Here is a 21,387-nt window from a genome sequence, read left to right on the forward strand (position 1 = left end):
AAAGACACGGTTTACTGTAATATGTTTTCATTGCTTTAGATGACAGTTTGCAATAATCACCACAATACAGCAGAAGGACCAGGTAAAACAAATTGAGGAGCTTGTTCCTAAACGAGGGCCTACCTCTGTGGCGTGGACGTGATTCAGTTATGAAAAGTGTGACATGGAGGAGAAAACTGCATAAATTATACAAGAAAATGGTCCCCACCACAGACACAAACACAACAAACCTTCTTTACCACTTACGCAAGAATCACATTAAAGAGTACAGAGAGAGTTTATGAATCGGAGGCAAATATGAGCCAGGTCCTCATAATAAACCTCAGACTCAAACATTAGAACAGGCTTTTCCCTGTGGTACGGCATGTAATAAAGACTCAGAAAAATAATCATGTCTATTACAAGTTACATCTATAAATATATGGTTTCATGCAATGGCAAAAAAAATTGACTCCAAGTGCACAAACACTTCACATAAGTTGATTTGCCTCATTTATATTATCATTTTATATGTAGACAACGCTGCAACAACAGTTTTGTGGACGAGCTGAACATCGCAATCCTATATTAGGTTAACCATGCACTTGAGAGACTGGACACTCTTGCAGTCGATGTTTGCAAGCCCCCATACAGGAGCAGTAATGATGGCTGGAGGCATCAGGGAAGCTTATGTGCGATTGTGTGAGTCATCCAGTGTGTGTCACTACCCGATAACATCATGTAAGTTCCATATTTGTTAATCTCATCTAAATGTAAAAAAAATAGAGAAACTTTTGATGTGGTAATGATATAAACTATTCACTAAATTTGTAGGAATTGCACTATTGCACTTGGTCATATCGTGTAGTCCTACAAAACAGGAAGTGTAGATGGTCTCTCTGTTTAAAACGCGCAGTCCAATCCAGTCCAGGTGACTTGCCTTGTTTGTTGCCTCAATCCTCTGGTTGTCTACATTGATTTAAAAAAAAATAGGAGCCCCAAGTAGTCTTGCACTTCAGGTATTTACAGCTCCAGTCACTACTGACACACTCCAGAGAATGTATGCAATACACTGAATACCAGATAAAGTTGTCACTGACAATGGGCCCAAGTTCTCAAATTAGGTTCGATCCGATTACACTACGGCACATCTGCAATGAACAAAGCATTTGCTAGAAACTCTGACTACATCTTACACAACCACAGCAGAGTTGGTGATAGGAAGACATTGAAGGCATTGCAAATTTCTCTGATGCAAACTTGATATATAAGTGACTATGTTCAATCTAACTCTTGCAACTTCTAAATCTCAATACTCTTTAAGGTCTTGGACTTAGGGGTGAGCGATATATCGAATATACTGTATCACGAGTTTTTCCGAGTTTTTCCATATATGATGGCTAAAATGGCTTTACCGTAACCATTGAGTATAAATTGCCATGTCAATATTAAGCTGTCTGCATGCAATTCACTGTGAGTGTCTTTTCTCCCAAACTCTGCGAATGCATCATTAATTTCCCCCTCCCAAATGGAACATTTTCTACCTGGTACACTGTGGTGAATTCTTGCTTCATGTCCTTTTTTGTTGCTGTGATTGTTTGCTGGTAAAGGTCTAGTGTTGACCACAGGAAGAAACATACTGTTGACAGTACATTCGTTTGTAAAAACAAAACAAAACACTGAGGGATCAATTTGAATGACTGATTGGCTAAAAATAACATTTGTTTTTGGAGGTTATTTAAACATATTGTGATATATATCATGTATCGTGATGTAGGCAAAAAATATTGTGATATTAGATTTTCCTCATGTCGCCAACTTGGAATGTGAATACCACAGGCTGCAGTGTTCAGAGCAGCGCGAATCCAAGCCCAAGCCTTTGATTTCAAAATTAAAAACAAACAAAACACATTTCTATTCATCTGGGAGAAAAAAAAATACCATCCGTTTTATAAAAGAACTAATTTCCTTGCTTTTAAAAAACCTAAAATGTGACATATCCCTCTGTCTTTCGGAAGACCATATATAAAATCAAAGTTAAAATTATATAAACTTCTCGATCAACTTCATGCTGGCCCATGGTTAATCCTAGATGTGATGCCCTAGAGAAGCACAGAGGGATGGAAAGGCAAGTGCCCTTGGGAATTAAGGCTAATTAATTCTATATGGGAAAATGGCCTTGTGTAGACTCAGCAGACTGTTGAGGCACCAGCATGTCTGGAGAGAAACAGAATATCCTCTTGTTCAAAATGCCTTTCATTATTTACAATTCATGTAATTAGACAAAAAATAATGCCCAGTACAAGAACTTGTTTTCTGAGGTCCGAAACATGTCGAACAGGCAAGTAAACCAATTAAAAACTAAGACAATGTGACCTGCAGATGTCCTTCCTCCTTATACATGTTAGTGTGCTTATCACAAGGCACCAGTGGTGGACCTGGCAATCCTAGTTTTCTAAGCAATGCTGGGCAGTGAACACAGGGCCCACTAGAGGACTTTGGGTCTTTGGGCCACCATGATGAAGTCTGTGACTATGTGGTCAGTAACATTCACAACTGCTTCCTTGTTCTTCCCATGTCGACACTGAACTTTTTTCTTTTGTGGTTCCTAAATTATGGAGGAGTTCCAGCACATAATCTGGTCCCTTTAAACACCCCCACCCCACCCACCCACCGACCGACTAACATTAGTACCAGAGTTAGCTTCTAGTCAATGGTAATCGGTTTTCGGTGTTTTTTTTTTTTAATTGTCTTTTCTCCATGTTTTATTATTACATGGGATCGGGGGGGGGGGCGCAATAGGTGTCTGAAAGGTGCAGCCTGAGATGTGGTCTAAAGGCTTCCCTCCAATGTTTTACCAATCGTGTTAACATTCTGTTTTTACCACATGCAATAAAAGTGTTTCCTGCCTGGGCCCAGCAGCATTTGCCTCTGAGCCAGAGGTCCACATAAAACAAGTGGAAATTCTAACCGTCTGATAATAAATTGTGAAAACTTATAATTTGAGCATATTTGCCTATTCTTGTGAAAACAAAACAACAACAATAGCAACTTTCAAGGTAAACATCACATAGTACTTCACAACAAAATACACCAAAGTTAACCAAACACAAGGCCAAAAAGATTCATTTTTAGCCGTATTTTAAAAGAGACCGCTGAGACCACATATTTCAGAGGTAGACCCTTCCAGAGTTGCACAAGCACTGTCTACTTTAGTTTTCAGCTTTGTATGATGCACAGCCAGCAGGCCTCAACTACATGGCCTCAGGGGCATGTTAGGGACATAAAGATTTCAAAGTTTATTGATGTAAGTTTGTGCTTATCCATGAAGAACTCTAAAAGCCAGAATGTTGAAATGGACTCTAAATTTAATGGGGATCCAATGCAGGTGGGTCAGTAACAGCGTGACCTCAGTACTCGGAAGACTTTGTCAGCACCCTTGCAGCATCATTCTAAACAACTTACAGATGTTCCAAGGAGTTTTTACTTAGACAAGCGACCAGTGATTTAAGATAATCTAAACATAATGAAATAAATGCATGCAGGGGTAGGCAACCTTTCTGATGATGAGTGGCATCTAAAATTTCCTCAGAAGTGAATGTGCCATATAATTGCATTAGCAATAAATTGAATAATGCTCTATATTAACAGTTACACACTACATAGAACAACTTTACAGAATTATATTTGTTCACAGATGTTGGCAGCTATCACTAAATAGTTATCAGCTATTTTGAAACAAAAAAAAGGACACTTTTTATCCATAACAAGAACTTGATTACAGCAAATGAACTGTACAACAGAAAATACAGATGCTATTTATGGTCTCCTCACAACAAGGATCAGAAAAATAAACTGGGCCAATATGGCATGTTTGTTAATATACACATGTTAATCTGATCGCTGGTCTCCCACTCGCAGAGACACAGGTCTCCGAGTGTCCAGCATTCAGACAGCTACCTGAGGACACTCATGTGAGAGAAAATCTGCTCACACAGATATGTAGAGCCAATGTTCTGTTCTGAAGACAGTTAAACTTGTCAGGTAGTGATGTCCAGCAGGTGAAAATGCAGCTCCATGAACATGCACAGCTATGGATTCCAGCTGCATCTGTAGTTCTGCAAAATTTGACCCCCACAGACTAGAGCTTTTCAGTTCAATCAGCTGCATTTCAATGTCCTCTGTGTCCAGGCAGTTAATGCGAGACAAATCCAGCTGCTCATTAAAGCTTTCTGGTTTGATCAGAAAAGAAGACATTGGTCCATACACCTGAAAGTCCCGAAAACACATTGTGAATTCTGTCGCGCATCTACGGATGTATCCGTGTATTTCCACAGTGCTGATGCTGCGCTGAGCGGACAGCTCCTGCAGCATTTGAAGTGTCGGAATGTGGAAAATTCAACATCGCTTGAAAAAACTGCCAGCTAGCAATGCCCCTCTCACTGGTAGGCTATGTGATTTTTAGCCAATTACAAGTTGAATCTGGTAGTTGGGGTTGTTAGCTAAGATACTGTCATTAAGAAGCGGCACAGCTAATGAGTCTATGCGAGCTAATTTGCGATGTGCACCACTGGCCTGGTCATTTATTTATTTTTTCTTCTCAGATTAATTCACTGCATGTCATGCCCTGGGACAAAAAAAAAAAAAAAAAAAAAAAAAAAATCGGTCCGGGCATTTTGACTAGAGACCAACCCACCAGGTATTATAGGAAAAGCCATAAAGGCAAGGCAAGGCAAGGCAAGTTTATTTATATAGCACAATTCAACAGACAGGTGATTCAATGTACTTTACAGAGACATTAAAAAACAAAAACAAATAAAAAGCATGATTTAAAATGGGAAAAAAAAGAGTAAGTTTTGAAATTTAAGCTTAAAAGTAAAACAGTGTGCATTTGGTGCTTTATTCAAATGTAGCTGAGAAAAGGGGGGTCTTCAACCTGAATTTAAATAAACCGAGTGTTTCAGCTGATCTGAGGCTTTCTGGGAGTTTGTTCCAGATATATGGAGCATAAAAGCTGAATGCAGCTTCTCCCTGTCTGGTTCTGACTCTGGGAACTGATAAAAAAACGGATCCAGATGACCTGAGGGATCTGGAAGGTTCATACTGGGTCACGAGGTCACTGATGTATTTTGGTCCTAAACCATTCAGAGCTTTATAGACCAGCATCAGAACTTTAAAGTCTATCCTCTGGTGGACAGGCAGCCAGTGTAAAGACCTCAGAGCTGTACTGATGTGGTCCACTTTTTTGGTCTTAGTGAGGACTCGAGCAGCAGAGTTCTGAATGAGCTGTAGTTGTCTGACTGATTTTTTAGATAGACCTGTAAAGATGCTGTTACAGTAATCAAGCCTAAAGATGAATGCATGGACTAGTTTTTCCAGGACCTGTTGAGACATCAGATCTTTTATTCTTGAAATATTCTTGAGGTGATAGTAAGCTGACTTTGTTATTGTCCTAATGTGGGTTTTTTTGGTTTAAAGTTTAGGTCTGCGTCCATCACTACACCCAAATTTTTTCGCCTGGTTGGTGGTCATTAGGTGTATAGATTGAAGTTCTCTGGTGACCTGTAATCGTTTTCCTTTGGCTCGAAAGACTATTGCTTCAGTTTTGTTTTTGTTTAGCTGGAAACAATTGTGACACAACCAGTCATTAATTTCCTCAATGTAATTACCAAGAGCCTGTAAAGGCCCTGGTCTCCTGGTGACATTGTGATATATATTTGTGTGTCATCTGAATAGCTGTGATAGTTTATTTTGTTGTTCTTTATAATCTGTGCCAGTGGGAGCATGTAGATGTTAAACAGAAGAGGTCCCAAGATGGAACCTTGGGGAACTGATACTTGTCTGCTCAGATGTGAAGTTACCTATTGATACAAAGTATTTCCTGTTTTTTAACTATGTTATGAACCAGTTTAGTACAGTTCCTGAAAGACCTGCCCAGTTCTCCAGTCGTTTGAGTAATATGTTGTGGTCAAACTGTATCAAATGCTGCACTGAGATCCAGTAAAACTAAAACTAACATTTTTCCACTGTCTGTATTCAGACATATGTCATTAAACACTTTGATCAGAGCAGTTTCAGTGCTGTGGTTGAATGAAAATAGACGCTGTTGTGACAATGATGTACACTGTCTTGTTGGTATATGTATGATTTCTATACATTTTACGTCAGATAAAAACTTTGGTTGTAAGATTCAGATAATTATTTGTTAAATGCTAGACATTTTAAATGAGAATAAGAAAGAAAGAGTATTTCTGTGTGCCCCCTTTCCCTGTTAACGCCCTACCTGGCCCTCTGGCAAAACTTAGCTAGACCCGCCCCTGCACAGTTACCAGCTGTCAGCTACTTAGAAAAGAATCCTGGTGTTATTTCTCAGAAACAGTTTATAACTTCCCTCCATCACCTGTTCAGCTCTGATGATTCAGTAAGGACATCTCCTGGTTTCATCTTCATGTTTCCCTCTCACCAGATAACCAAACCGATATAATGACCAGCAGCTTTTACTGCTGTGGCTCCAGCAAACATCAGCTGATACTAGAAATTAATATTAAATAAATTCTAACAAAAGCTGATCAAGCTTACATCCACTGGTTTCCTCTTTCTGGCGCAAAGTGGGAGATAAACAAACAAGAGAGACGGGACTTGCGACAGAAAAGCTGATCAGCTGATCATTGATCAGTTTCATGACTGAAGTAGCAACAGGAGAGGGAGGGGAAGAGAATAAGAGAAGAAAAGGCAGCTGACAGCATAAAGACGCAGAATAACTCCAGCTTTGTGTCTTTTTCCATTCTAGATGAAGTACAGGACAAACTGCGTTCCTTCTCAGCTCAATACGAAATGCGTAATATTTTCTCTAAATGATGGATGTTTCTATCCCAAAGTTCCTAATGAAAGATTTAGCAAATGAGGCAACGTAACCAAGTGTTTTGATTGTGTTAGGTGCAAATTTGCCAGAGGCACAAACAAGGGTTCAGTTTTTTATACTTGTTGGTTTTGGAAAAAGATACCAGCCATCTAACTTTTAGAGTCTAATCACCTATTCAGGATAATTTCCTTTTTCAGCTTAGTAACATCCTAGGACTTAAAACAGATATAAACTGAAAGTCATCTGCATAGCAGTGATAAGAAATGTCCTTAAAGATGCTCAAAATTTGCTGAAGAGGGAACAGATAACAGAAACAGATACCCCAAACAGAACCTTGTGGCACACCATGTATAAGAGAACTGGAAGAAGACCTGGACTTAGAAATAGCCTAAGCAGACCCAGATACACTCATCTAATATCTCAGCCTATTGAACAAAACATGATGGTCAACAGTATTAAAAGCAGAGGTAGCTTCTAAACTCAGCAAAACGGAACATTCTCCATTATCAGTTCACATCAAATGTCACTTAAGAGCTGTTTCAGTGGAATAAGCTCTACAAAAGCCAGATTGAAACTAATCAAGAATACTGTACTTCTCCAAGACAGCTATTAGCTGGTTAGCCACAACTTTTTCTAAGATCTTCACAATAAATGGTAACATTTAACTCTTATTTACTCACCGAAAGGCGCAAAGCCTTCATTTAACAAAGAAAGAGGCCTTTTCCACACAGCATGCAAAATGTGACACCATGCTGGTTGAAAGCAAAACAAAATCTGCATAGCAGAAATGTAGTCACACATGTTTTTCAGGTTTGTCAGCATGTGACCTAAGCATCAAATGACAGCCTCTGTAGAATTAAAAACATCCTGTCTCATTCTCAATGGTGCTGAAAAACATTTATTACTTGTAGGCTGGACTACTGCAATTCATTATTATCAAGATGTCCTAAAAATTCCTTGAAAAGCCTTAAGTTGATCCAAAATGTGGTAGGAAGGCTCTTGGCAGGAGCTAGTTATCCAAAGCTTCCGGTTCGAAAAAACACGGATGATTTTGGTAGCTCCACTGAGGCATCGGGGATTTGCAAATGGAGCCAGGATTCAGTTACAATTAGTAGACAATAACCCACAGAGCACCCAGTGGTTTCACAATCGCAGGTGGGATACTTTGGGTCCTATCCAATATAAAGTTCAGGCTGAGGCCAATTTCTCTCAGTTCCTGCTGACTGAAAGTGATCAGTGTGTTGTACTAAAAAAGCATAAAAAATGCAAAAGCACGAAAGTGTGCATAGCAGCTGGGAGCGCTGTGCTGCAGATGCTGCTTATTTTTGGAGAAAAAAGGGAGAGGTGTGCAACTGAAAGAACACCATCCAGCAGTGAAACTTGGAGATACTTCAGTGCGTCCAGAACTGGGAATTTCATCAAAGTGAAGGAATTATGAAGAAAAAAAGATACTTGTGCAAAACTGGGTCTGGGTTGTCACTTTGTCTTCCAACACAACAATGACCCAAAACATATTTTGCTCCTAGTAAATAACTCCAGAAGACCAAAGTGAACAAAGTACTGTGTGTTCTGCACAAAGCTCTCACTTGAATCTGATTTAAAATCTGTGGTCTGACCTGAACAAGGTCAGACCACGGTCCGTACAACAAGACCATCAAAACTGGAGGAGATTGACAGATTTGCCAATAAAAAAAGGGCTGGAACTGCCCAGGAGACGTGTGTGAGACTTGCTGAAAACAATAATCAATGATTACCTAGCAAAAATGAGACACAAATCCTTAATTATGTTAAAATTTGTAATAAACATCCATCCATCTTCATCCGCTTATTCGGGGCCGGGTTGCAGGGGCAGCAGCCTAAACAGCCACTTCTTCTAGCTTGTCCGAGGGAACACCAAGGCCAGCCGAGAGACATAATCCCTCCAGCATGTCCTGGGTCTGCCCCAGACCTTCCTCCTGGTGGGACATGCCCGGAACACCTCACCAAAAGAGGCACCCAGGAGGCATCCTTATGAGATGGCCAAACCACCTCAACTGGCTCCTGTAATAAACATGATTCTGATAAAGCAAATAAACATTAGCAAGCTCCACATAGAAGAATTATCTACTCTACTCTCTAAGGATCTGTGTGCCATCACAGATAGGACAAAGTCTCTTTCTCCAAACCATGTCTTTAGTTCTAAGGGCTAAAAGACCTTAATATTCTGTGACATGGGACTAAAATTCACTGGTAATATGCCTAAAATATATACATGTGAAACACTAGAAGATTGTGTAAACACGTGGATGAGGTGGGGGAGAGACATAGGAGAGGTGGAGAATAAACTTAACCTGGGTGTCTGTTGTCTTGTGTAGTCTGGGAGATGATTGAATGTTGGGGTGGGTACAGTTTCCTCTGCGGTGGGGTAGGGTGGGCTGCCCCGGGTCCTGTGGGGCTTGGCGGTGCTGCTGCCGTAGGCCCCGGTCTGGATGGGCCTGGGCTCCCTTGCCTTGGTGGATACCAGAGGACGGGGGTGCCTACTGGGGTCAGCGGGGGAGCTGGCCCTAGGGAGGGGCATCCTCCCCTCCCTTCTTTTCCTCCCCATCCCTGGCTACCTCCCTCTTCCCGCTCCACCACACCCACCCACACAGGTAGGGCCTTGGGGTGCGGGTGTGTCACCAGGGTGCAGGGGAGACATTCCCCCCCCGTCCTCTTTTGGCCACCTGTGCCTCAATTTTATCTCACAACTTAGACATCCACATTACTTACACTCTCATAACACACACACACACATACATATATATATATACATATATATATACATATATATATATATATATATATATATATATATATATATATATATATATACATATATATACATATATACATATATATACATATATACATATATATATATACATATATATATATATATATATATATATATATACATATATATATATATATATATATATATATATATATATATATATATATATATATATATATATATATATATATATATATATAGGGCCTTGAGGGTGGGCACGTTAACGGCGTCCAGTAGACGGTCTGTGTATTCAAACCTACCTCTGGCGACGGTGCCCACCTCTCAATTTTAAATCCATGTAGACATTGAGGGTTCTCGGGAGGGGCCGTGCTAACACCTGCTGCTCTCTGGCAGCAGCACCATGCTCTCCCTTGTTTTAAATGCACTTTAGAGCAACACGCAGCAACACTACACTTGAGTGGGAGGAGGGAGGTATGGGGTCTTAACCACACCCCCCGTTCTCTACTAGCCATCGGGGCGGAGGGGCTGGGAGGAGATGCTGGCTGTCCGATTGGCTTCCCTGCTGCGGAGCCTGGGACGGTTTGCTTGCCTCCACCCCGGAGGGAAGGGTAACATCTCTTGGGTCTGGGTGCCGTTTCCCCCTCTGGGGGCGAGGGTACCTGGACCCGGGGTATAGAGTATGTTTGGGGAGTGTGATTGTGTATACATGTCCATTTACGTTTATCCCTACGTTGGGTGAGTGCTGAGTGTTTGTATATGTGTGCATGAGGGTGGGAATGCATGTCTGTGTCTGTGTGTGCCTGTTTGTCTGTGTCTATATGTCAGGTCGGGTCTTAGACTCCACCTCTCTGGGAACTCCCAGGCCCTCCAAAGCGTGGAGGCCTATCTCCCCTCACCACACTCCCTGATGCCCTCAGGGGTCGGTGCATTGGTGGTTCTTGGTTCTGGGGCTGGGCGCTCAGGTATGTACCAGCTCACTCCCGGTGGCTACTTGGCGGGGCCTGGTGCCTGTTGCTCGGTCAGGCCTCTTCCGGGGCGTGGGGGGCCCTCGGGCCTCCGGCCTCTGTGCCTGCGGCTCGGTTCACTCTGGCACAGCTGGCTGCCGGCGGAGCCGGCGGGCACGCCGGTGCAGCCCCCTCTAGCTTCTGCCCGGTGGCTACTGGGTGACCCCTCGTCTGGGGATCCTCAGCCCTTCCCATGAGGGTGGCACGGATGCCCCTCCGGTGGTCCTCCTTGGGCTCTTGCACTCTGGGGCCTCTAGATGTCTGGGGCCTGGATCTCCTCCATGCCTGCTTCATGCCCTGGGGGACAGGGCTATGGCTCTCTACATCCTCTTGCAGACCATTACATGGGGAAACCATTTGAATACAAGCGCGCCGATCCACACAGGTGTGCACACGGGTGTTCACTGTTCGTAGACTTAAATCACACCTTTCTTGGCTGCTACTTCAAAGTACATTGTGCGCTGTCTGTCCTGCGTGCTGCACAACAACAACATTCAATATTTAGTATTTACTGCTGTTTACACTTAGCTAGATTAATGCAATGGTGTTGTGTTTAGTATGTTGCTTTGGTTGTTTTTTGCTTGTTTTCTATTCTTTTTCTCTCAACAGGTGATCCCGGAGATATTTTTTTTTCCCCCCCTTTCTCACTGTCCCTCTCCCCTTCTGTTTTTCTTTTCCTTCCTCTTTCTTTCTCCCTTTCCTATCCCTCACTCATGTCTGTCCCGTCTGTAACAACTGAAAATAAAATAAAATAAATAATAAAAACAAAGGTCGATCAAATGGACCAATACGGCAATGCCATGATGATCCATTTGTCAAAATAAATCCATTGGGTATCCTTGTTGGTCTTCAGACAACAATTCTGACGGCTAAAGAACCAAATGGGACAGGCAAAAAAACAGAAAGAAAGAAAGAAAAAAAAAAAAAAAAAAAAAAAGGAAAAATCATAAAGCCTTTGAATGAAAACAAACGCTGTTGTGACAGTGATGTACACTGTTTTGATGGTATATATGCATCAAAAAGAGGAAAACAAAAACAAAAAAACGTGGATGAGCATAGGGAGCATTTCTGTTTCACAACACTGAAAATCTGAGCAGCTTGACAGCGTTAGAGTCATCATATATCACATGTGACGCCTCATAGTGTACCACAGATGGTTTTACAAGCACAGAGGTGGCTTTTAGCTTTAAAAAGAAAGAGGTTCATGCTGCATGAGGCTTAGGATTACCGCCAGGAAGTAATGGTATATTACCATCCCTCGCTGGTATGAAGTATGGATCAAGATGTTATTTAAAAAAAACAACAACAAAACCCCACACACATATAAGGGCCCCAAAGGGCAACATTGATCTCTCTGTTCAACTATAGTAAGTGTAGGTTGTCAGTCTGCTGTCAGTCTGCTGTCAGTACAACTGCGTTATCAATATCCTGGATGTCCAAGTCCATTCAGTTTGGATTTCTCCAGTTTCCTCTTTTCAGTGTGGGAGGAACTGTTTTTTGGGTTTTTTTTGTATATTAAAAGCTGCTACTCCCCCACTGGGATTTGGCCAAAAACAGTGTTTAACTTCTTGTTTAGTCACACTCACCTGTAATTGTCAAATGACTAAGCTAACGTCATTTCAAGATGGAAACTACCTAACACACCACAGGGCAGAAGTGATACCAGTGTATTACAACGCATCATATGAATAGTGTTCATGTTTGTGTGTTTAGCAGTGATCTCATTTATTTTCAGTTTCAGTTTCCCCGATTCTAATTTCAGCTACTGTTCATGCTCTATCGGTGAGTCACCGAGTCAGGTGCTTTTTCATTCTGCCGTGAAAATACACAGCAGAAAGTCCCCGGACTTTATATATATAAACTATATATATATATATATATATATATATATATATATATATATATATATATATATATATATATATATATATATATATATATATATTAAAAATTCAAGACCTCCCTGACTTACATGACAAAAGACATAAAAGTAAAAGTATTTCTGGCTTCTTCTTAACCTACTTGGGCATATAAAACAATACACAAACACACACAAAACAGGTTCCTTTGCTTTACCCACTTAACATAAAATAGTTCCCTTTTATTTATTTATTTTTTTAAAAAAGGTAAAGTGGGAAGCCCAAAGCTGAAAATCAGTCACGAGCATGTCTCGGTTTCCTCACCAGCTGGTGAGTTATTTGTATTTTACGCTAACTGGCATTTAGTTATAAGAAATATTAGTACTGCATTAGTCTGTATTGTATTTTTGTGCCAAATCAACATCAGCACTCTAACCTGTCTAACCATGCTACGAGGCATTCCTACTACATTATAAGCGAAGCTTACCTTGAACCAGCGTCCCAGCGTTGACCACAAACAGCAAAAGTAAAGCGACAGTATCCATCGTTTTGAAAAAAGAGAAAAAGATATGTAGCTTGTGGGGTTGGTGGATGACCAGCAAGACAAGTAATGACCAGTGGAAATCAAACCAAGGTTTATACGGAATACGGAAAAGCTGACGAAAGGACAGGGGGAGGAGGAGGAGGAGAGTCTTAGGGGATTTTGCTTCTAGTGATGGGATTTCCGTCTCTTTTTAGAGAACCGGATCTTTCGGCTCGACTCACTAAAAAGAACCGAGTCTTTCGGCTCCGAACCGGCTCTTCAGGTTGTTTTGTTGCTTTAATTAATTTATTATTAAGAATAATATAAAATTATGCACAAAAGGAATTACTAATGTAAAAAAAAAGTGGTTTTATTTATATATGTTTATATATAAATATATCCGGTGGCCCCTAGAGACAAAACACGTACAAACTCCAAAACACATTTCTAGCATTAACTGAACATCCAAAACAGAGCTACCTAGATCACTTAAATTACACAATTGAAAGCATATTCGTATTGTTTGTGTATTTATACACAAGCACACATATATATATTCAAATAATTTAAAAAGAAATGTTAATTTACCTGTTACTACCGCACACTGGTGATGGGATTTCCGGCTCTTTTTAGAGAACCGGCTCTTTCAGCTCGGCTCACTAAAAAGAGCCGGCTCTTTCGGCTCCGAACCGGCTCTTCAGGTTGTTTTGTTGCTTTAATTAATTTATTATTAACAATAATATAAAATTATGCACAAAAGGACACAAGTTTTGAACATGTCAAAGATAAATCTTACTAAAGAGCAGGGGAAAAGTTGGCTGCCTTTAGAGACCTCTTTGCCCAGAAAAACACAAGCACACATATATATATTCAGATAATTAAAAAAAAAAAAGTTAATTTACCTGTTACTACCACACACCAAATCCAGTCGTTGGTACATGCTGGCTTGTGTAGCCACTAAGTAACAAAAGCTCAACCCTGCGCGTAGCATTCTGGAGCACTTCTTTTGTCTTTTGTACGTGTTTTGGAGTTTTTACGTTCTTCTGAGTTTTTACGTGCTTCTGAGTTTTTACGTGTTTTGGAGTTTGTACGTGCTTCGGCGTTATGTGCTATGGACTTTTTACGTGTTTTGGGGTTTGTACGTGTTTTGAAGTTTGTGTGTGCTTTGTCTCTGGGAGCCACCATAAATATACTTTTATTTATTCACTCCACCTTGCCACCTTGTGCTGCTGGCAGGATCAAGGACTTGATTATGGAAGAAATATAGTATCATCAGAATTCAACTATTTTTAGACATTGAATTTATAACACTGAATTTTTATCCTCCAAATTTCCCTGCAAAAAAATTTCCCTGCAAAAATTCACTTGCAAAAAATTCACCTGCAAAAATTCACCATCAAATATTCACCTGCAAAAAATTCACCATCACAAATTCACCTGCAAAAAATTCACCTGCAAAAATTCACCTGCAAAAAATTCACCTGCAAAAATTCAACTGCAAAAGTGATGAACCTTTGACCCAAAAGCCAGAGCAATCAGCACTAGATTGAGTCGAGCGGCTCTCAGCCAATTAAATTACGCTGCTTGATCACATGACACCGTTAGCCAGCAGTGTGTCTCCTAAAAGAGAGCTGTTTAAAGATGAGTGATCAAGTTTTTCTCCTAAATAGAGATCATTACAGAACGCCTAGTCCTACTTAAAATCCCATTTATTTTTATTTTATTTTATCATCTACTCGAACTAAGGAAAACGTTTGACTAACTCAAAGACAATTTCCACGCCTCCCCTGCCTGTCTGCAGAGGCAGTTTTGAATTTAGGAGCAGCAAGATGGCAGCGGCAAACCCTGGCGGTTCTCCGGTAAGTGTATTGTTTTTTATCTTCAAGTTTGTCTTTTGAAACGTTCATTTTATCCGTTGCTCACGTATAAAGTACACAGACGGGGTCTTTGCTCAACTTGTCTGAGGCGTGTCTCACTAAGCGCTACATGCTAGCATCCTGCTAACCGAGCTACCCTTTACATGCTGTGTTTTAGAAAATAGGATACTCGGTACAAAACCATACTCCGCAGATATTGATAGATAGACGAACACTGCAAATATAATGTTGGAAACGAGAACGGCCTTTGGGGAAGGGGTAAAATACACCATGAATAAAGCCATAGAGTGAATGGCCGTCATGGTTGCAGAACGGCCTGATTTAATGACAAGAATGGGGAAGAGTGAGGTGAAGTGAACCAAAGCCACAAAACACGGTCAGACAAGGCGGCAAAAGGGCAGTGATCTGTCCGTCAGTATGAAGTTGGTGTGTGCTTTGGTGAACAAAAACTCGAGACCGGTAGCAGGAAGATGGGATACTCGTGTTTCACTGGAATAATGGTGAATTAAAACATCCTTTGTTGGGTGTAAATGCATCCATACAGGTGAGACAGAGGCAGACCAGACAGTGAAGAAAACAAGGCAAACATTAGAAATTTTAAAACGGAAATATAGGATTAATATAACATACAATTAGGGATAAATGTAAGGAACACAATGTAAATTATATTGTAAAGTCATTAAAACAGCATACTCTGATTAAAAGAAACATAATTGGGTAGGATGATGATAATAATAAAAAACATGTACAAGATGGGTATGTATACTTGTACCCAGAATTTAACAACTATAAAGTTGTAGCATGTCATGTACCTTACCCCATCCATTATATCCACACTTTCAGAAAAGGATATGGTCAATATCTTTACAAATACTATCTAAACTTAAACGGGATATTCCCTCTGCTTCTTGTATACACCCTCAGGGTTTGTGATCAGCCAGCGGCTGATATAATTAATCCTGTAAAATAATATTCTTTCAGTTTATGAATCTGTTTGCATGGATTTCTTAATCCGTTTCCACTGTTAGCAGAAGTTGTGCATGCAGTTTTGGCGTGCTGCTCTCCAAGACTGCAAGCTGCGTTAAAGTTGGAAGTAACTGGCCGATGTTCCACTGTTGAAGATCAGCTGTGCCCATTTGTTGCACTTTGTGGGAATGGAGAAGTTGAGGCCCTTGCAGGCTACCCACAATTTCCCCAAACTGAGCGATTATACATCTTGCTTCCATATTTGTATCTTGTGGTCCACAGATGCTTCCCTAAGAAGGTGGGGAGCGCTGTGCGAGAGTGCATCAGTGAGAGGGATATGGTCCGCAGCCCAGCGCGAGCTGCACATCAACCACTTAGAGCTGTTAGCAGTGTTCTTAGCTCTAAAACATTTCCGTCCAGTCCTGGAGGGCTAGCATGTCTTAGTCAGGACGGACAATTCAACAGTTCTCTCCTCATGGCCACAAGGTTGTATTGCGTCCAAATGCTGCCTATTTTCATGCCTGCATCTTATAGCTCAATGGAGTTTGACTTGCTGAGCTTTTGCTCCCCTCCTTTTGCATCTGAGGAGCAGAGGAGGATGCATTCTCTTTGTCCATTGCGTGTACTACGCACCTACATTGAGTGCACTCAGAATGTGCATTTATGTGACCATCTGTTTGATGGTGTTTTTTCGTAAGGTGGTGTCCACAGATGCTTCCCTAAGAAGGTGGGGAGCACTGCACTCTAAGAAATAAAACGTTGGATTTAATTGACAAAGTTAAGGCAATCTTTTCCACAAAACCTGGTCAATTAAACATAAATCAATATGGTTGTTATCTGCAATTTCAATGGTGATGTATATCAGAAGTGAAATTGTCCTATAAAAGCAACAGCTTTCCTTTCATTGTTACTATTTAACACCATTAATTAGAATTTAAACACTTTATTCATTTTATTAACTGTATTGCTTTAGGTTCCATTGACAATATTAATTTGAATTTAATGGCACCATTTAGATTATGTTTTGGACCTAATTAATTTGATTAATTATGATTTAATGAATAGTTTCATCTATATGCTAAATGTTTAGGTATCAACAAAACAAGTCTAGAAAGGTTCCTGAGTTGTCATCTATACATTGTAATTAGGTGTTTGGACCTTTCAGAGGTCTTCAGCAAAGGTCTAACACTTAACTACAGAGTACAGGTGACAACTCAAGAACCTTTTTACACTTGCTCACACGTTACCATTTATAACATTCAAGATCCTTGCACTTCAATAGAAAACTCTTACACCAAAGCTTACATAAAGTGTAAATGCAAAAAAAGGGTGCTGCATCAACAACTTTATTTACGGTAAGCCTTAACAAGGCAAAGCTTCTACAGGGAACAACACCACATAAGGCAATATTAAATGCTTAAAGTGCATGACCAAAATCTAAACATTGGAAACAACTTTCGAGTTTCAACAAAGTGACATTGTAGTGTGCCGTAAGATGTCAAATTCAATACAACTTGTGATTATAGTCAGATCTGCAGATTTACCACAGCAACTTAAAAATCACTGTATAATGCACTTACAGAAAATACTTAAGTGACACAAAAAGGTAAATCTGGACGATTTAGTCCCCAGTTCCAAAAATCAGATTCAGAATTATAAGTTTTCTATTATGTAATAAATTTTACAATAAAAGAAATGCATATAGCAAATGTCAAAATATTCTTAATTACATGCTAAGACCAAAAATCCAGTACTTAACTTGAGTACAAGTGACAACCTTAGAACCTTTTCACATTTGTTTGCACATACACTTTAACATTTATAACACTCAAGATCCTTGACCTACAATGGAAACCTGGTACACGAGAACTAATATGAAGTGTAAATACAAAATAAATTGTGTTGCTTTAACAACTTGAACAAAAGCCTTCAATGAGGCAAAGCTTAAACAGGGAAACAACACTGCATAATGCAACATTAAATGAAGTGTGTAAAATAAAATGTAAAGATCTGAAACAACTTTCCAGTTTCAACTAAGTGACGTAGTGAGGAGTAGGATGTCAAACCTGACAGAATGATTTCAGGATCTACAGTTGTAGGTCTGCAATGGCTACAGTCTGCAGAATTACCACAGCAACTCAAACTGAAGAAAATGTTGTGAAACAAGAAAATATATCCATCTGGGTAATTTTGTCCCCAGTTCAAAAAACTCAGTTTCTCAATTATGTTTTCTTTTCCACAATCAAAAGAAAAATGGCATTCAGTAAATCTCTTAAATATTAAAAGCTATGACAAAATATTTACAAACAAGGATCAACATATATATATTTATAAACTTTTAAACAGTAAAACAGAGCACTTATTTTGGGGGACATTTCGATCTAGAAGAGTCATTGCGTCTCCTTTTGGCAGAGTTTGTTCTTCAGCACTTGTATTTTGTTAGACAGTTTTTTTTGTCTTCCAGTCCCATGAGCACCTTCTGGAAGAACTCAAATGTGTAGCGAAGTGGCTTTGGGTAACTCAGATTGAGGCAGTAAATTAGCCCAAACAAAAGTGCACACCTGCTCGCCACATCGAGAAGATCCGGCAAGACTGTGCATCTCTCGATAATGATGTCAACATCTTCAAGGGAGTCATCAGGCTGTGCTCCTTCATGGATTATTTTATAAACACCCAAATCCATCCTCTCGAGCTCTTCAGCTTCCATCACGTTGAAATCCTAAAAACAGAAATATTTTAAATCCGTTGTATTTTGGTCATCGCATCATCTATCTATTCACTCCATTTTAGTTAAAATGGTCCACACTACCCTAATTACACATATCCCTGAATGAGACTGAGGAGAACAGACCAAAGAAAAATGTGGATTTAAGACTATCACCAAATAAAGACCAAGAAGAAGATACATGAAACATGGACAGAGGGCAGAAGGAGTATGCATTAATAATATTATCAATATTCTGCTGACCAGGGTTATTTTCTTTAGTTTCGCATAAAACAATTAAATGAATGGAAACAAAATCCTAGTATTTCCCATGCACTTTATTGTTGTAAGCTAATTTAAAGAAAACTGATTGCTGCCAGAACAGGAGAATGCCTGGGCTTGTTTAGAAAATACATTTTTCAACTTACAAAACTCTGGGAATTATGACAGTCAAAATTTTACTGAGGGGTGGAATATCCTTTTAAAAATAAACTTACCATGTACTCTTTGATGAGATTTTCAGGGTTCTCATTCAGGTATATAATCACAGCTTTAAGGATGCATTCACACTTCACTTCGATTCAGGAACTCTAAACAAAACAACACATGCAGCGCAATTACTTTTTTTGAAGTTTTTAGAGACCCCCACAGAACTTAAGTCAATTTTTATTGTTGTTTAACCAATTCATAATTGTTTCTAAGTAATTTTAAACATGCTTTTTGCAAGCAAGTAGTATTTTGTGTTAGAGAATGAGAAGCTTACCAATTCATTCCCATAAAGATTATAAGTTATGAGTCCAATTACACTGATTGCGATACATTGGGTCGCGGAAAATGCAGCTTTAGCGTGGTGTACCACCCGAAAGAAGGAAGAAAAGTGTTGTTGCATAGGAGTGTTGTTCAAAGGAATCAAAAACATTTTGATAGATATTTCCAAAAATTAATGAAAAAAACGACACACTGTCACGTTAATATGAGGTATGCGGGCTACCACCACATTTGCCGTATTTATACCAAGTTTGAGTGAAAAAAATAATCTATTGTGTCACTGAGTTGTGGCAAAATGTGAAATGTCCTCTGCCTTTGTCTTTTCTCAGTGTAGCTAATTATTCTTTTGGGCAATTAATGAGTAACAAAAAAAGAAAAGAAAAACGCTACAATGCCAGCAGCGGCACTTATGGCCTCTAGGGGCATGAGTTACTTAGTTCTGCTTTGTGTCAGGACCAAATCCAGAATATAAGCCAAAAGCGAGATGAGACGTATAACGCAGGAGAGAACAAGCATAAAATGACCCAAGAAAGTTAAAAATACAGGTTAATAACCAGACCTGAGATCAACCTGCAACTAATCTATTAGTTACAGAACATTTTAACAAGACAGAATACCTGTGAAATTGCAGACAACGCTGCTGTGATCGGCCGCGCTGTTTCCCCTCCTTTTTTTCATAGAATCTTCATCAACTGGTCAGAGTACTGGTCAAGACTGCTCATGAATGTGGACAGCAGTGGAACTGTGGTGATTCGGGTGAACTCCGCATTGATCTACAAAGTTCAAAAGTAAAATTTTTAAATAGTTCAGCACAAAACAGGACTAAATCCAGACCAAACCTGATCTAATCCCAGACAAAAAGTTCTGGTGCTGTCCAGGTTTGATTTAAAGAAAAAAAAAGGGGGGGGAATCGATTACTCAGATGGGAATGTGCAAAATCAATTACGATTACAAAAAAAAGAAAAAAAAAAGATTTTTAAATCGACAGAAAAGTTATTCCAACATGCCACCCAAAACATTTATAGATGGACCGGCAGAATCAGGTGGCTGCAAAAGAGTGCCTCACCCATGCAGTACGAAAATCACAAAATGCACAAATTTTGCACTTTAGTTGTAAAAGGAAACTCTGACGTGTATCATGTTAGCAACGTCCTGTTTTCCCAAAATCGTGTACAGTGAGACACATGCAAAGGGGTAGCACAGAGATGGTCTAAACTTAAGAACAATCCTGTTTCTTTTAAAATGTATTAATAATACAAGTTAAATTTCAAATGCTCCAAAATTTCTATTACTCATTTCATAAATCTGTTCCTGTGAGCACGTTTACCATTATATACCGGAGCAGCCCAGTCTGTGAATGTGACCCACTTGCCCCCCCAAAAAAAATCAAGTATACTGGGTGGTTAGTGCTCCGTTTGTGTCGGTTTTTGCTGGTAAAATCATTGTTTGCATCACTAGGTGTCAAAGATATGACACTTTTATTTAATAGTTCATTCAGAGTCGTCGTCCCCCCCCCCAAGCAACACGAAAATGGCCCAAAATAGGTCAAAACATGCCACAAAATGCTCGGGTGTGAGCGAGCGTTTCCTACGACGTCTACATCACCCGGACGCTCACTCGCGCCCGTAAGCACGGGGAGCGTGCTTGATGCCCGTGACGTCATTGCAAAAAAGTAAAACATTAATAACTGGAAAACCGTAGCAGCACAAATGTTAATTTTAACAGCACAAACAAGCACTAACCAAGCAGAGCATTTTGTGGCATGTTTTGGCCTATTTTGGGCCGTTTTCGTTTTGCATGGGGGGGAAGGGGGGCTCTTCAACTCTCAATGACCTATTAAATAAAAGTGCAATATCTTTGACACCGTAGCAAACAAACGGAGCACTAACCACCCAGTATACTTGATTTTATTTTTGGGGGCAAGTGGGGGTCACCTTCAGAGGTCTCTTTGAGACTCGATGCGCGAAGATATGCAAACTACGCAGTTCGCGGTTCTCTTCAGTGAAACTGACGAGTATGGACTCGTCAACAATCACTGCACATGTATCCCTATTCTTGTTCGGTCTAACGTT

General features: G+C 39.9%; 1 protein-coding gene across 2 annotated transcripts in view; it reads right to left on the reverse strand.

Annotated features, from left to right (window-relative positions):
- The window catches only part of alcama (activated leukocyte cell adhesion molecule a), a 43,917-nt gene extending 30,786 nt beyond the window's left edge, over positions 1–13,131 (reverse strand). For both annotated transcript variants that reach the window (XM_087847131.1, XM_087847130.1), the window contains exon 1: positions 12,965–13,131. In XM_087847131.1, the coding sequence (XP_087703257.1) occupies positions 12,965–13,022 (58 nt within the window). In that variant the 5' untranslated portion in view covers positions 13,023–13,131. The remainder of the gene's footprint in view (positions 1–12,964) is intronic.
- Between the last annotated feature and the right edge of the window lie 8,256 nt (positions 13,132–21,387).

This window comes from Neolamprologus brichardi, chromosome 10 (genome assembly GCF_056152115.1).
Source record: "Neolamprologus brichardi isolate AB-2024 chromosome 10, ASM5615211v1, whole genome shotgun sequence".
Classification (NCBI taxonomy): domain Eukaryota; kingdom Metazoa; phylum Chordata; class Actinopteri; order Cichliformes; family Cichlidae; genus Neolamprologus; species Neolamprologus brichardi.